Source organism: Centroberyx gerrardi, chromosome 18, assembly GCF_048128805.1.
Source record: "Centroberyx gerrardi isolate f3 chromosome 18, fCenGer3.hap1.cur.20231027, whole genome shotgun sequence".
Lineage (NCBI taxonomy): Eukaryota > Metazoa > Chordata > Actinopteri > Beryciformes > Berycidae > Centroberyx > Centroberyx gerrardi.
The window spans coordinates 28,696,281-28,708,780 of record NC_136014.1 but is presented as its reverse complement, the minus strand read 5'-3'; the positions used below and the strand labels follow the sequence as shown (position 1 = coordinate 28,708,780).

Sequence of the window (12,500 nt, the reverse complement as noted above, 5' to 3'; positions counted from 1 at the left end):
GAGTTTACAGAGAAAACAGCTTGTGAATGAGAGGTCAGAGGTCAGACTGGTTCAAGCTAACAGAAAGGACAGCTCTTTACAGCAGCGGTGTGCAGAAGAGCATCTGGACACACAACACATAGAACCAACACATAGAACCTTGAGGCGGATCGGCTGCAGCAGCAGACGTTCTCTACACAGATCGTCTTTACAAATCTAAATCTGTAGACTCCTGCACACCGTCTTCACTTACAAGGCTTTTATCTCAAGACGTTTTGGTCAAGTGACCTTCGTCAGGTGTCTGCAGCAGCAGAACCACACTGGGTTCTCCTCCTGTCAGTTCCCTCCAGGCTCCAGTAGAACCTGATCACCAAAACTGGATGACTGAAGTTTGGAAAAACGTCGTCTGGTTTCTGCTGCGACGGTCAGGTCAGAATTTGGCGTAGACAGCATGAATCCGTGGATCCATCCTGCCTAAACTTGGAACCGGTTCCAAAACGGAAACGGATAACGGAACCCAAACGGAGGCGCTGTGTGCTGTCCACATTGTTTCAGATTTCAGCGGGTGTCGACCTCATGTGCGACTCCAATGCACGCGGATTTTAGGCCACAATCACATCAGTTTGAACACACACAGTTTCCACATGAAGCTAGAACCAGACAGAACCAGGCAGAACCAGACAGAACCAGGCAGAACCAGACAGGACCAGACAGGACCAGACAGAACCAAGCAGAACCAGACAGAACCAGACAGGACCAGACAGGACCAGACAGGACCAGGCAGAACCAGACAGGACCAGACAGAACCAAGCAGAACCAGACAGAACCAGACAGAACCAGGCAGAACCAGACAGGACCAGACAGAACCAGACAGAACCAGGCAGAACCAAGCAGAACCAGACAGAACCAGACGGAACCAGACAGAATCAGACAGAACCAGACAGAACCAGACAGAACCAGGCAGGACCAGACAGAACCAGGCAGAACCAGACAGAACCAGGAAGAACCAGACAGAACCAGGCAGAACCAGACAGAACCAGGAAGAACCAAGCAGAACCAGACAGAATCAGACGGAACCAGACAGAATCAGGCAGGACCAGGCAGAATCAGACAGAACCAGGCAGAACCAGACAGAACCAGACAGAACCAGACAGAACCAAGCAGAACCAGACAGAATCAGACAGAACCGGGCAAAACCAGACAGAACCAGACAGAACCAGGGAGAACCAGACAGAACCAGGCAGAACCAAGCAGAACCAGGGAGAACCAGGGAGAACCAGACAGAACCAGGCAGAACCAGACAGAACCAGGGAGAACCAGACAGAACCAGGCAGAACCAGGGAGAACCAGACAGAACCAGACAGAACCAGGCAGAACCAGACAGAACCAGACAGAACCAGACAGAACCAGACAGAACCAGGCAGAACCAGACAGAACCAGACAGAACTAGGCAGAACCAAGCAGAACCAGACAGAACCAGGGAGAACCAGACAGAACCAGGCAGAACCAGACAGAACTAGGCAGAACCAAGCAGAACCAGACAGAACTCATCAAACCATCCTGTCCTGACCTCCAGAGGCAGCAGAGAGCAGAGACTGAACAGCCAGCCAATCAGAGCAGCATGCGATGACATCATCCTGTGTGACCTTTGACCTCTGTGTGTCTGATGATGAATGAAGCTCGCCGATAATGTGGTGACGCTCTGCTGATGATGTCACATGACAGTGGGTCATCTGGAGCAGTGGTTCCTGTACTGATCCTGGACTAGTACTTGCTGATCCTGGACTAACCGTTCCTGTACTGATCCTGGACTAACGGTTCCTGTACTGATCCTGGACTAACGGTTCCTGTCCTGATTCTTGACTAATGGTTTCTGGACTAACGGTTCCTGTACTGATCCTGGACTAACAGTTCTTGATCTGATCCTGGACTAACGGTTCCTGTACTGATCCTGGACTAACGGTTCCTGGACTAATGGCTCCTGGACTAATGGTTCCTGTACTGGTCCTGGACTAACAGTTCCTGTACTGATCCTGGACTAATGGTTTCTGGACTAACGGTTCCTGAACTGATCCTGGACCAACGGTTCCTGTTCTGATCCTGGACTAACGGTTCCTTGACTAACAGTTACTGTACTAATTCTTGACTAACGGTTCCTGGACTAACAGTTCCTGTCCTGATCCTGGACTAACGGTTCCTGTACTGTTCCTGGACTAATGGTTCCTGTACTGTTCCTGGACTAACGGTTCCTGTCCTGATCCTGGACTAACGGTTCCTGTCCTGATCCTGGACTGTTCCTGGACTAACGGTTCCTGTACTGTTCCTGGACTAACGGTTCCTGTACTGTTCCTGGACTAACAGTTCCTGTCCTGATCCTGGACTAACGGTTCCTGTGCTGATCCTGGACTAACGGTTCCTGTCCTGATCCTGGACTAACGGTTCCTGTACTGTTCCTGGACTAACGGTTCCTGTACTGTTCCTGGACTAACAGTTCCTGTCCTGATCCTGGACTAACGGTTCCTGTGCTGATCCTGGACTAACGGTTCCTGTCCTGATCCTGGACTAACGGTTCCTGGACTAACGGTTCCTGTACTGACCCTGGACCAGCGGTACTGATCCTGGTCTGACTGGTCTTGGAGCTCCACCCACATCAGCTGATTCCAGGTCTTCTCAAACCTCAGGACCCCAGAGGGTCCTGGAACCCAGTTTGGGAACCAGTGTGCTCCACCAGTCACTAGCGGCCAGCCTTATGAGTGACAGACATGCGAGCCAGTAGCCATGCAAGCTCCTTGGACCCGCCCAGAACGAGGTCCTGCATCAGCATTGGCTGGAAGCTGGTGACTGACACACTCACCCTCCTGTCTCCACCAATAGGAGGCCAGGGCTTCTGCGGAGGCGTGGCCACTCCTGACTCTCGCTGAGGCAGCATTTTAGATAGAAGAATCCAATAAAAATCAACAGGTAGTACAGTACACATACTACTACTATAGTACACACTTACTACTACTGGTACTATAGTACACACTTACTACTACTACTACTGGTACTATAGTACACACTTACTACTACTGGTACTATAGTGAGTCAGTAGCGTGTTCAGAGGTTGTCATCCGTCTCATCACAGTCTGTGATGATCAATACATTCCAGATGTGGTGTTGTCATGTGTTTCCCTCAACCTGCCTCGTCTACTTCTACTGCAGTCAGTGATTTACTACGTTTCCCAGAATGCTTTTCTCCCCTTCCTCAAACCCAGCCTGTCTCTCTGCTGCAGTGCATTCTGGTCTCTCTCCTCTTCTACGATGGATTTCTCCCTGTATGATTGTTGAACGTCTCTTGGTGCAAAATGGCGGCTCTAGAAAGAAGCCCTCGCTCTTTGATTCTGAGAGACAAAACCTGATGTTTACCGCTGATGTTTTACATCCTGAAACATTTTCTGATGTGATGCGTGTGTTACTGTGTGTATTAGTGTGTATGTCAGTGTGTGTGTGTGTGTTACCAGAGGTCTGGTGCCCAGGCTGGAGCTGCGGAGCGTCTCCAGCTCCTCCGTCATCTTGGAGGCCAGAGCCTGCAGGTAGCCTCGAGCATCCTTCTCATCACTCACCCTGCACACACACACACACACACACACACAGCATTTGTAAATATTTCCATGCCATTCCATGCCAGAAGATGCTATAAGGCTGAATGTAACATCATTGAATGTGAGCCTTATTATTATTACTACTAGATAGTTTTCTTGAAAAGAACAGACTTAAGTTTCTTGGCAACTACTACAGGAGGAGCTGAAGTCTGGCAGCTGAAACATGGCTGCTCTGACACTGGACATGGACACATGATGTGAGCTGTGTGTTTACTCACCACTGGATGATCTCTGCTATCTGAGCCTCCCAGTGAGCAACACTCTCCTTCTTAGACGACAAATCCTGCAGGTCATCTTCCAACTGACGGTTCTGAGCTGTCAGCTTATCAACAAAGGAACACAACTAGGAGGAGGAGGAGGAGGAGGGGGAGGAGGAGGGGGAGGGGGAGGAGGAGGAGGAGGGGGAGGGGGAGGAGGAAGAGATAAAAGTTTAGAGTCACTTTGCTGGAGGCAGTATTAACAACATCAGGACTGATAACAGTAACAACAGTACAGTGGTAGCAGCAGTAGTAGTAGAAATAGTAGTAGAAGTAGAAGTGCAAGTAGAAATAGTAGTAGTAGTAGTAGTACTACTAGTAGTATTACAGTAGCAGTATTACAGTAGAAGTAGTAGTACTATAGTAGTAGTATCTCACCCTGTCAGTCTCAGCAGTTAGCTTGCGGTTGTCTTCTGTCAGCATGTTTCTCTCTCTCTCATATTTCTCTTTCAGAGCTCCGACTGCCTCGTCCATCTCTGCTTGTCTGCAGGTCAACACAGTAACATGTCAACACAGTAACATGTCAACACAGTAACATGTCAACACAGTGACGTGTCAACACAGTAACATGTCAACACAGTAACATGTCAACACAGTAACATGTCGACACAGTAACATGTCGACACAGTGACGTGTCGACACAGTGACGTGTCGACACAGTAACATGTCAACACAGTGACGTGTCGACACAGTAACATGTCAACACAGTAACGTGTCGACACAGTAACATGTCGACACAGTGACGTGTCGACACAGTAACGTGTCGACACAGTAACATGTCAACACAGTGACGTGTCAACACAGTAACATGTCAACACAGTGACGTGTCAACACAGTAACGTGTCAACACAGTAACATGTCAACACAGTGACGTGTCAACACAGTAACGTGTCAACACAGTGACGTGTCAACACAGTGACGTGTCAACACAGTAACGTGTCAACACAGTGACGTGTCAACACAGTAACGTGTCAACACAGTGACGTGTCAACACAGTAACGTGTCAACACAGTGACGTGTCAACACAGTGACGTGTCAACACAGTGACGTGTCAACACAGTGACGTGTCAACACAGTGACGTGTCAACACAGTAACGTGTCAACACAGTAACGTGTCAACACAGTAACGTGTCAACACAGTAACGTGTCAACACAGTAACGTGTCAACACAGTGACGTGTCAACACAGTGACGTGTCAACACAGTAACGTGTCAACACAGTGACGTGTCAACACAGTGACGTGTCAACACAGTGACGTGTCAACACAGTGACGTGTCAACACAGTAACGTGTCAACACAGTAACGTGTCAACACAGTAACGTGTCAACACAGTAACGTGTCAACACAGTGAAGTGTCAACACAGTGACGTGTCAACACAGTGACGTGTCAACACAGTGACGTGTCAACACAGTAACGTGTCAACACAGTGAAGTGTCAACACAGTAATGTGAACCCACCAGTCCTTCTGGGTCTTGAATAGCTTGTTTAGCCTAGCCCAGCCTAGCCTGGCCTGGCCTGGCCCGGTACCCACCTGTCCCTCTTGGTCTTGTATAGCTTGTTACCCTAGCCTGGCCTGGCCTGGACCGGTTTGGCTCGGTACCCACCTGTCCCTCTTGGTCTTGTATAGCTTGTTACCCTAGCCTGGCCTGGTTTGGACCGGTTTGGCCCGGTACCCACCTGTCCCTCTTGGTCTTGTATAGCTTGTTACCCTAGCCTGGCCTGGCCTGGACCGGTTTGGCTCGGTACCCACCTGTCCCTCTTGGTCTTGTATAGCTTGTTACCCTAGCCTGGCCTGGTTTGGACCGGTTTGGCCTTCGGTACCCACCTGTCCCTCTTGGTCTTGTATAGCTTGTTACCCTAGCCTGGCCTGGCCTGACCGGTTTGGCTCGGTACCCACCTGTCCCTCTTGGTCTTGTATAGCTTGTTACCCTAGCCTGCCTGGTTGGACCGGGTTGGCCCGGTACCCACCTGTCCCTCTTGGTCTTGTCCAGCTTGTCTCGGAGCTGCAGCAGCTCCTTGTTGAGCGACAGCTGCTGCCTTCAGACTCATTGCAGCTCCTTGCGGAGGTTCTTGATCTCGGAGGAGTGGGAGGCGTCTCTCCTCAGCAGCTCCTCCTCGTAGAACAGAACCTTCTTATCCAGCTCCGTCTTCATCCTGGAGATCTCCTGCTGAGACTCTGCTCCTCCTGCTGCGCCTCCGCTGCCCTGCTTCAGCTGAACAACATATAGATCACATATCTAACTGTTGTTGTGGTGTCGTTATTCTCCCTGAGCACCATCCATCCTCCATCTATACATACATACATACATACATATATACCGTATTTCCTCTAATATTGGCCCGGGCCTTTATTTACCTCAACTGCAGAGGGTACCAGGCCTTTATTGGAAGCAGCTTATATTAGAGACAGGCCTTTATTTCTAATTCCCTCTGTTTGATAAGTATATTTGCTCATATTTTAGTACGAAGCCTCCTTGTTTTCTGATCTGCTTCTGTTACGGTATGTTAGGTAGACGTTTTTTTGTTACTGCAATGCATTACGATAATTACGGTAATCGACGACGGCACGCTCCAGAGACTTCCGCCGGCCGAGCCGTCTTGTGGCACTTGTACGTTACTACAAACTACAGTTACAAACTACAGTTACAAACTACAGTTACAAACTACAGTTACAAACAGGCACCAGGAGTTTACCGGTATCCACCGTTGTTTGCATGTAAGCTGAAGCTAACTGAAGCTAACTGAACCCGGGCGCCGACGTGATCCCGGTGATCCGGCCGAGATTTCGGCGGGGGTCCGGGGCTCGGATCGGGAGGATCGATGCGGGCCGTGGGCGCGGTGGAGAGGCAGCGGCGGAGAGACGGACACGGTCCAGCCATGTACTAGGTTTTGACCTAGTTTTTTCCCCCGGCCTGTATTTGAGACCGGCCTTTATTTGTTCGTGTCAGGCCACTATTAGAGGAAATACGGTATATATATGTATATATGTGTGTGTGTGTGTGTGTGACCTCTGACCTTCAGGCTCTCCAGCTCTGTCTCCAGCTGTTTGGAGTAAACCTCACTGTGTTCCCTCAGCTTCTTCTCCTTCGACGCCTCCGCCCGCGCATCATCCAGCTGGGCCTCCAGCTGACACACACACACACACACACACACACACACACACACACACACACACACACACACACACACACACACACACACACACACACACACACACACACACACACACACACACACACGCCAAGTTTAATACTGAATAAAAGCCAGAAGTGATTTGCATTGGTTGTATTAGCATTGGCAGTGTAACATAATGACTTCAGCTCATGCTAGTTATGGTTTAATTGGTAAATAACTTGGTTTCCCAGTAAGTCTCCAGTTTCTCTGCGTGTTTGTTCTGCTGGTTCCAGTCAGGTTCTAATATGAAAGTTCTTCTGTTGTTCTGCTGCTGTCAAAACAGAATATTTTAACATTTTTATTCTGAAGGAAAAATCATGAACTTTTATTCTGGCTATTTATCCAATTCCTTCTACCTTAAGCGAAGGTGTTTCCTACCTCCTACCTCCTAAGAAGAGTCTCCTCCTCCCTCCTCTCCTAAGAGGAGTCTCCTCCTACCTCCTCTCTCCTCTCCTAAGAGGAGTCTCCTCCTCCCTCCTCTCCTAAGAGGAGGCTCCTACCTCCTACCTCCTCTCCTAAGAAGAATCTCCTACCTCCTCCCTCCTCTCCTAAGAAGAATCTCCTACCTCCTACCTCCTCTCCTAAGAGGGGTCTCCTCCTACCTCCAGGATTCTCTCACCTCCTTGCGGTTCTTCTCGGTCTTGCGGATCTCCTGCCGCATGGCGTCCATCTTCTGCAGCAGAGCGTCCATCTCCTCCTCCTTGTCCCTCAGCTGGCGGGAGAGACGCTGCTTAGAGGAGCGAAGCTCGGCCATCCGCTCCGACAGATCAGAGAACTCCTGCAGGGCGAGTTTCCTCTGGGAGTGAGCCTCCTTCAACTCCTTACTCTGACTCCTCAGACGCTCCAGAGAGTCAACTAACTGCTGCTCAGGAGGAGAGAGGAGAGGAGGAGGAGGAGGAGGAGGAGGAGGAGGAGGAGGAGAGGAGAGTAGAGGAGGAGAGGAGAAGGAGGAGGAGGAGGAGGAGAGGAGAGTAGAGGAGGAGAGGAGAAGGAGGAGGAGAGAGGAGAGGAGAGGACGAGGAGGAGGAGAGTAGAGGAGGAGAGGAGAAGGAGGAGGAGGAGGAGAGGAGATTAGAGGAGGAGAGGAGAGGATGAGGAGGAGGAGGAGGAGGAGAGGATGAGAGAGGAGAGGAGGAGGAGGAGGAGATGAGGAGGAGAGGAGAGGATGAGAGAGGAGAGGAGGAGGAGATGAGGAGGAGAGGAGATTAGAGGAGGAGAGGAGAGGATGAGGAGGAGGAGGAGGAGGAGGAGGAGGAGGAGGAGAGGACGAGGAGGAGGAGAGGAGAGGAGAGTAGAGGAGAGGAGAAGGAGGAGGAGGAGGAGGGAGAGGAGAGGATGAGAGAGGAGAGGAGGAGGAGGAGGAGGAGGAGGAGAGGACAAGGAGGAGGAGAGGAGAGTAGAGGAGGAGAGGAGAAGGAGGAGGAGGAGGAGAGGAGAGGATGAGAGAGGAGAGGAGGAGGAGGAGGAGGAGGAGGAGAGGACGAGGAGGAGGAGAGGAGAGTAGAGGAGGAGAGGAGAAGGAGGAGGAGGAGGAGGAGAGGAGAGTAGAGGAGGAGAGGAGAAGGAGGAGGAGAGAGGAGAGGAGAGGACGAGGAGGAGGAGAGTAGAGGAGGAGAGGAGGAAGAGAGGAGAGATAAAAGTTCAGTCTGTTTAACTAGTGTGTATTAGTGTGTATGTATTAGTGTGTGTGTGTGTATTAGTGTGTGTGTGTGTGTGTGTGTGTGTGTGTGTGTGTCAGCTACCTTGTGCACGTCGTCCTTCTCCTGTCTCAGGGGTTTTCACCTGCTTGTCGAGGGTTTTCAGTTTGGAGGCGGAGCTTTCGTAGTCCTGTCTGAGTGTCACCCGCCTCCTCCAGCTGGTGCTCCAGCCTATCAGAGTCTGCAACACAGGAGAGGGGCGGGCTCACTCATTTGAAGGATGCTGATTGGTCACGATGATTTGGAGAACATGACATCAGCAGGTTTTACAGCTGAACAGCCTGGAGACCCGAACCTGGTTAGACCTGGTTAGACCTGGATAGACCTGGATAGACCCGGTTAGACCTGGATAGACCCGGTTAGACCTGGTTAGACCTGGTTAGACCTGGTTAGACCTGGTTAGACCTGGATAGACCTGGATAGACCTGGATAGACCTGGTTAGACCTGGATAGACCTGGATAGACCTGGATAGACCTGGTTAGACCTGGCTAACAGTAACAGTCCCACAGTCTGAACTGCTGCCCACTGGGAGCTGACAGTACAACCATCCAGCAATAACCAGTCTGACCAGTAGGCTGCACTGTTGTCCCTGATATTATAACCACCAATATTACTACTACTACTACTACTACTACTACTACTACCACTACTACCACTACTACCACTACTACTACTACTACTACTACTACTACTACTACTACTACTACTACTACTACTACTACTACTAGGCTCAAGAGGTTGACCTCTGACCTGCCAGCTTCTTCTTCAGCCGTTCGATCTCTTCGTTCAGCTTCTTCATCTCCTTGTCTCGGCTCAGAGTTCCTCCTCGACCTGGAGCCTGCAGGGCCTGGGTGGACTCTGCACACACACACACACACACACACACACACACACACACACACACACACACACACACACACACACACACACACACACACACACACACACACACACACACCCCAGACACGAGGTCAGAGGTCAGGAGCAGGTTGTGTTGGTCAGGTTAAAGAGTTATTCTTTCCATCAGGGACTCAGTGTGATCAGCCTCAGCAGCTGGAAACAGCAGTACAGAGTGTGTGTGTGTGTGTGTGTGTGTGTGTGTGTGTGTGTGTGTGTCTCACCCTGCAGTTTGCGGTTCAGCTCCTGTTTCTCCTGCTCCAGTCGGCGGATCCTCCTCTCGAAGGCCTCCACCTCCTGCCCCCCCCCTCCTCCCCCCGCCCCCCCCCCCTCTCCCAGCTCCGCCCGGCTGACCGAGCCTCGGTCTGAGAAGCAGCTGTCGGTGGTGTAGGTGAAGCCGACGAACGGGAGGTGCTGAGCGGTGAAACCGGTGTGAGACACTGGAGGTCCGATGTCCTATTGGAAAACACTGTTAGACTGGGACCAGACCAGTAACACTGTCAGACTGGGACCAGACCAGTAACACACTGTCAGACTGGGACCAGACCAGTAACACTGTCAGACTGGGACCAGACCAGTAACACTCTGTCAGACTGGGACCAGACCAGTAACACTGTCAGACTGAGACCAGACCAGTAACACTCTGTCAGACTGAGACCAGACCAGTAACACTGTCAGACTGGGACCAGACCAGTAACACTGTCAGACTGGGACCAGACCAGTAACACTCTGTCAGACTGAGACCAGACCAGTAACACTCTGTCAGACTGGGACCAGACCAGTAACACTGTCAGACTGGGACCAGACCAGTAACACTCTGTCAGACTGAGACCAGACCAGTAACACTGTCAGACTGAGACCAGGCCAGTAACACTGTCAGACTGGGACCAGACCAGTAACACTGTCAGACTGGGACCAGTGGTCAATGTTTCCTCCAGCTCTCTAACTGGTTTTACACTAGGAACAGTGGTTCTTATACTGGGAACAGCGGTGTGACTCACCGGGTTCTTGAGCACGTCGTCGTCCACGTCGAAGTTGGAGGTGTCGGAGGGCGAGGAGACGTCGGGGATGTAGGGAGCCTCGGCGGATCGGATGTGATCCCAGTCGATCCCGCTGAAGAAGGCGTGGCTCTTGAAGTCGGAGATCCCGTTCACTCCCAGACGACGTTCCCTCGAGCAAATCAGCCGCTGGATCAGATCCTTGGCGTCCTCCGACACGTCAGACACATGGGAGGGGAACTGGAAACGCTCCTGGAAAAAAATAAAAACTCTTTCTAAATTCAGCTGGAGCTCAAAGTGAAAGTGAAGAGAGGACAGAGAGAGACAGACTGAAGGATGAACGACAGACAGACAGACAGACAGACAGACAGACAGACAGACAGACAGATAGAGAGACAGACAGAGAGACAGACAGAGAGACAGACAGACAGACAGACAGAGATAGAGAGACAGACAGGCGGAGCAGAAAGATAATGAGAAGTAGATGCGGAGCAGGACGACAGCCGTCTGTCCACTGAGGGAGCGCAGTTCAGATTTAGAAATGTGGAAGTAGGACGAGAGTCTGGAGACAGACAGATAACCTGGAAACACCAGAATACATCACTTCAACACTGACAGCAGCCGTCTGTTGGCCTGTCAGTATTTATGGACAGTTTACTGTTGGATAGATGACGTCAAACACCAATCACTACTGGTCCATTTGTACAAATCAATAAACCCATAAAACACAAGGAGACTGAGCTACATGTCATCCTGTTCACATCATTAACACCGAGACTCTAAACGGAAAAGGAGAAACTAAAGAGATAAAGGGGCAGAGGACAGAACATCGGAGTGTTTCGGACCTCGTGGTTCATGATCTTGCCGTAGGTTTCCACCAGCGACTCGGCGTAGAAAGGAGTTTCTCCGTACAGCATCTCGTACATGCAGACTCCCAGAGACCACCAGTCACACTCCGGACCGTAGCGGCCCATCCCGTCCTCCATCGCCTGCAGGATCTCTGGGGAAATGTAGTCCGGAGTGCCCACCGCCACCGACGACTGCACCTGCAGGGGGACGCCATCACAGCTGTAGTCCAGAGACTTGTAGTCCATCATCCTGCTGCTCTGCTGCACCCACTTCACTAAACTAAACCCAGTTAACTCTGCTGGTTCACATGTTCCCTAAACTAAACCCAGTTAACTCTGCTGGTTCACATGTTCCCTAAACTAAACCCAGTTAACTCTGCTGGTTCACATGTTCCCTAAACTAAACCCAGTTAACTCTGCTGGTTCACATGTTCCCTAAACTAAACTAAACCCAGTTAACTCTGCTGGTTCACATGTTCCCTAAACTAAACTAAACCCAGTTAACTCTGCTGGTTCACATGTTCCCTAAACTAAACCCAGTTAACTCTACTGGTTCACATGTTCCCTAAACTAAACTAAACCCAGTTAACTCTGCTGGTTCACATGTTCCCTAAACTAAACTAAACCCAGTTAACTCTGCTGGTTCACATGTTCCCTAAACTAAACTAAACCCAGTTAACTCTGCTGGTTCACCTGTTCCCTAAACTAAACAAGATGTTAGTAATACAATAGTATGAGGTGTTACTATTATAACTGCTATGTGTCCAGAAATTTAGAAAAGATCCAGAAATCAGTGTTACCTCATCACATCAGATCATTTTATTGTGTGTGTGTATGTGTGTGTGTGTGTGTGTGTGTGTGTGTGTGTGTGTGTGTGTGTCTCACCGTGCCGTCCTCCATCATGCGGAGGCAGGATCCGAAGTCGGCCAGGCGGATGTGACCGTTGACGTCCAACAACACGTTGTCTGGTTTAATGTCTCTGCAATACAAACAGGTTGCTATTAAAA

The 12,500-nt window shown here is 50.5% G+C and overlaps 1 protein-coding gene across 1 annotated transcript in view; it reads right to left on the bottom strand.

Annotated features, from left to right (window-relative positions):
- The window catches only part of cdc42bpb (CDC42 binding protein kinase beta (DMPK-like)), a 62,537-nt gene that overhangs the window by 24,468 nt on the left and 25,569 nt on the right, over positions 1 to 12,500 (bottom strand). Inside the window, 14 exon segments of the mRNA XM_078289790.1 lie at positions 3,477 to 3,582; positions 3,839 to 3,963; positions 4,256 to 4,361; positions 5,847 to 6,091; positions 6,894 to 7,004; positions 7,672 to 7,914; positions 8,795 to 8,824; positions 8,826 to 8,894; positions 8,896 to 8,930; positions 9,501 to 9,608; positions 9,872 to 10,103; positions 10,649 to 10,897; positions 11,491 to 11,691; positions 12,379 to 12,472. Of these exon segments, the coding sequence (XP_078145916.1) occupies positions 3,477 to 3,582; positions 3,839 to 3,963; positions 4,256 to 4,361; positions 5,847 to 6,091; positions 6,894 to 7,004; positions 7,672 to 7,914; positions 8,795 to 8,824; positions 8,826 to 8,894; positions 8,896 to 8,930; positions 9,501 to 9,608; positions 9,872 to 10,103; positions 10,649 to 10,897; positions 11,491 to 11,691; positions 12,379 to 12,472 (1,954 nt within the window).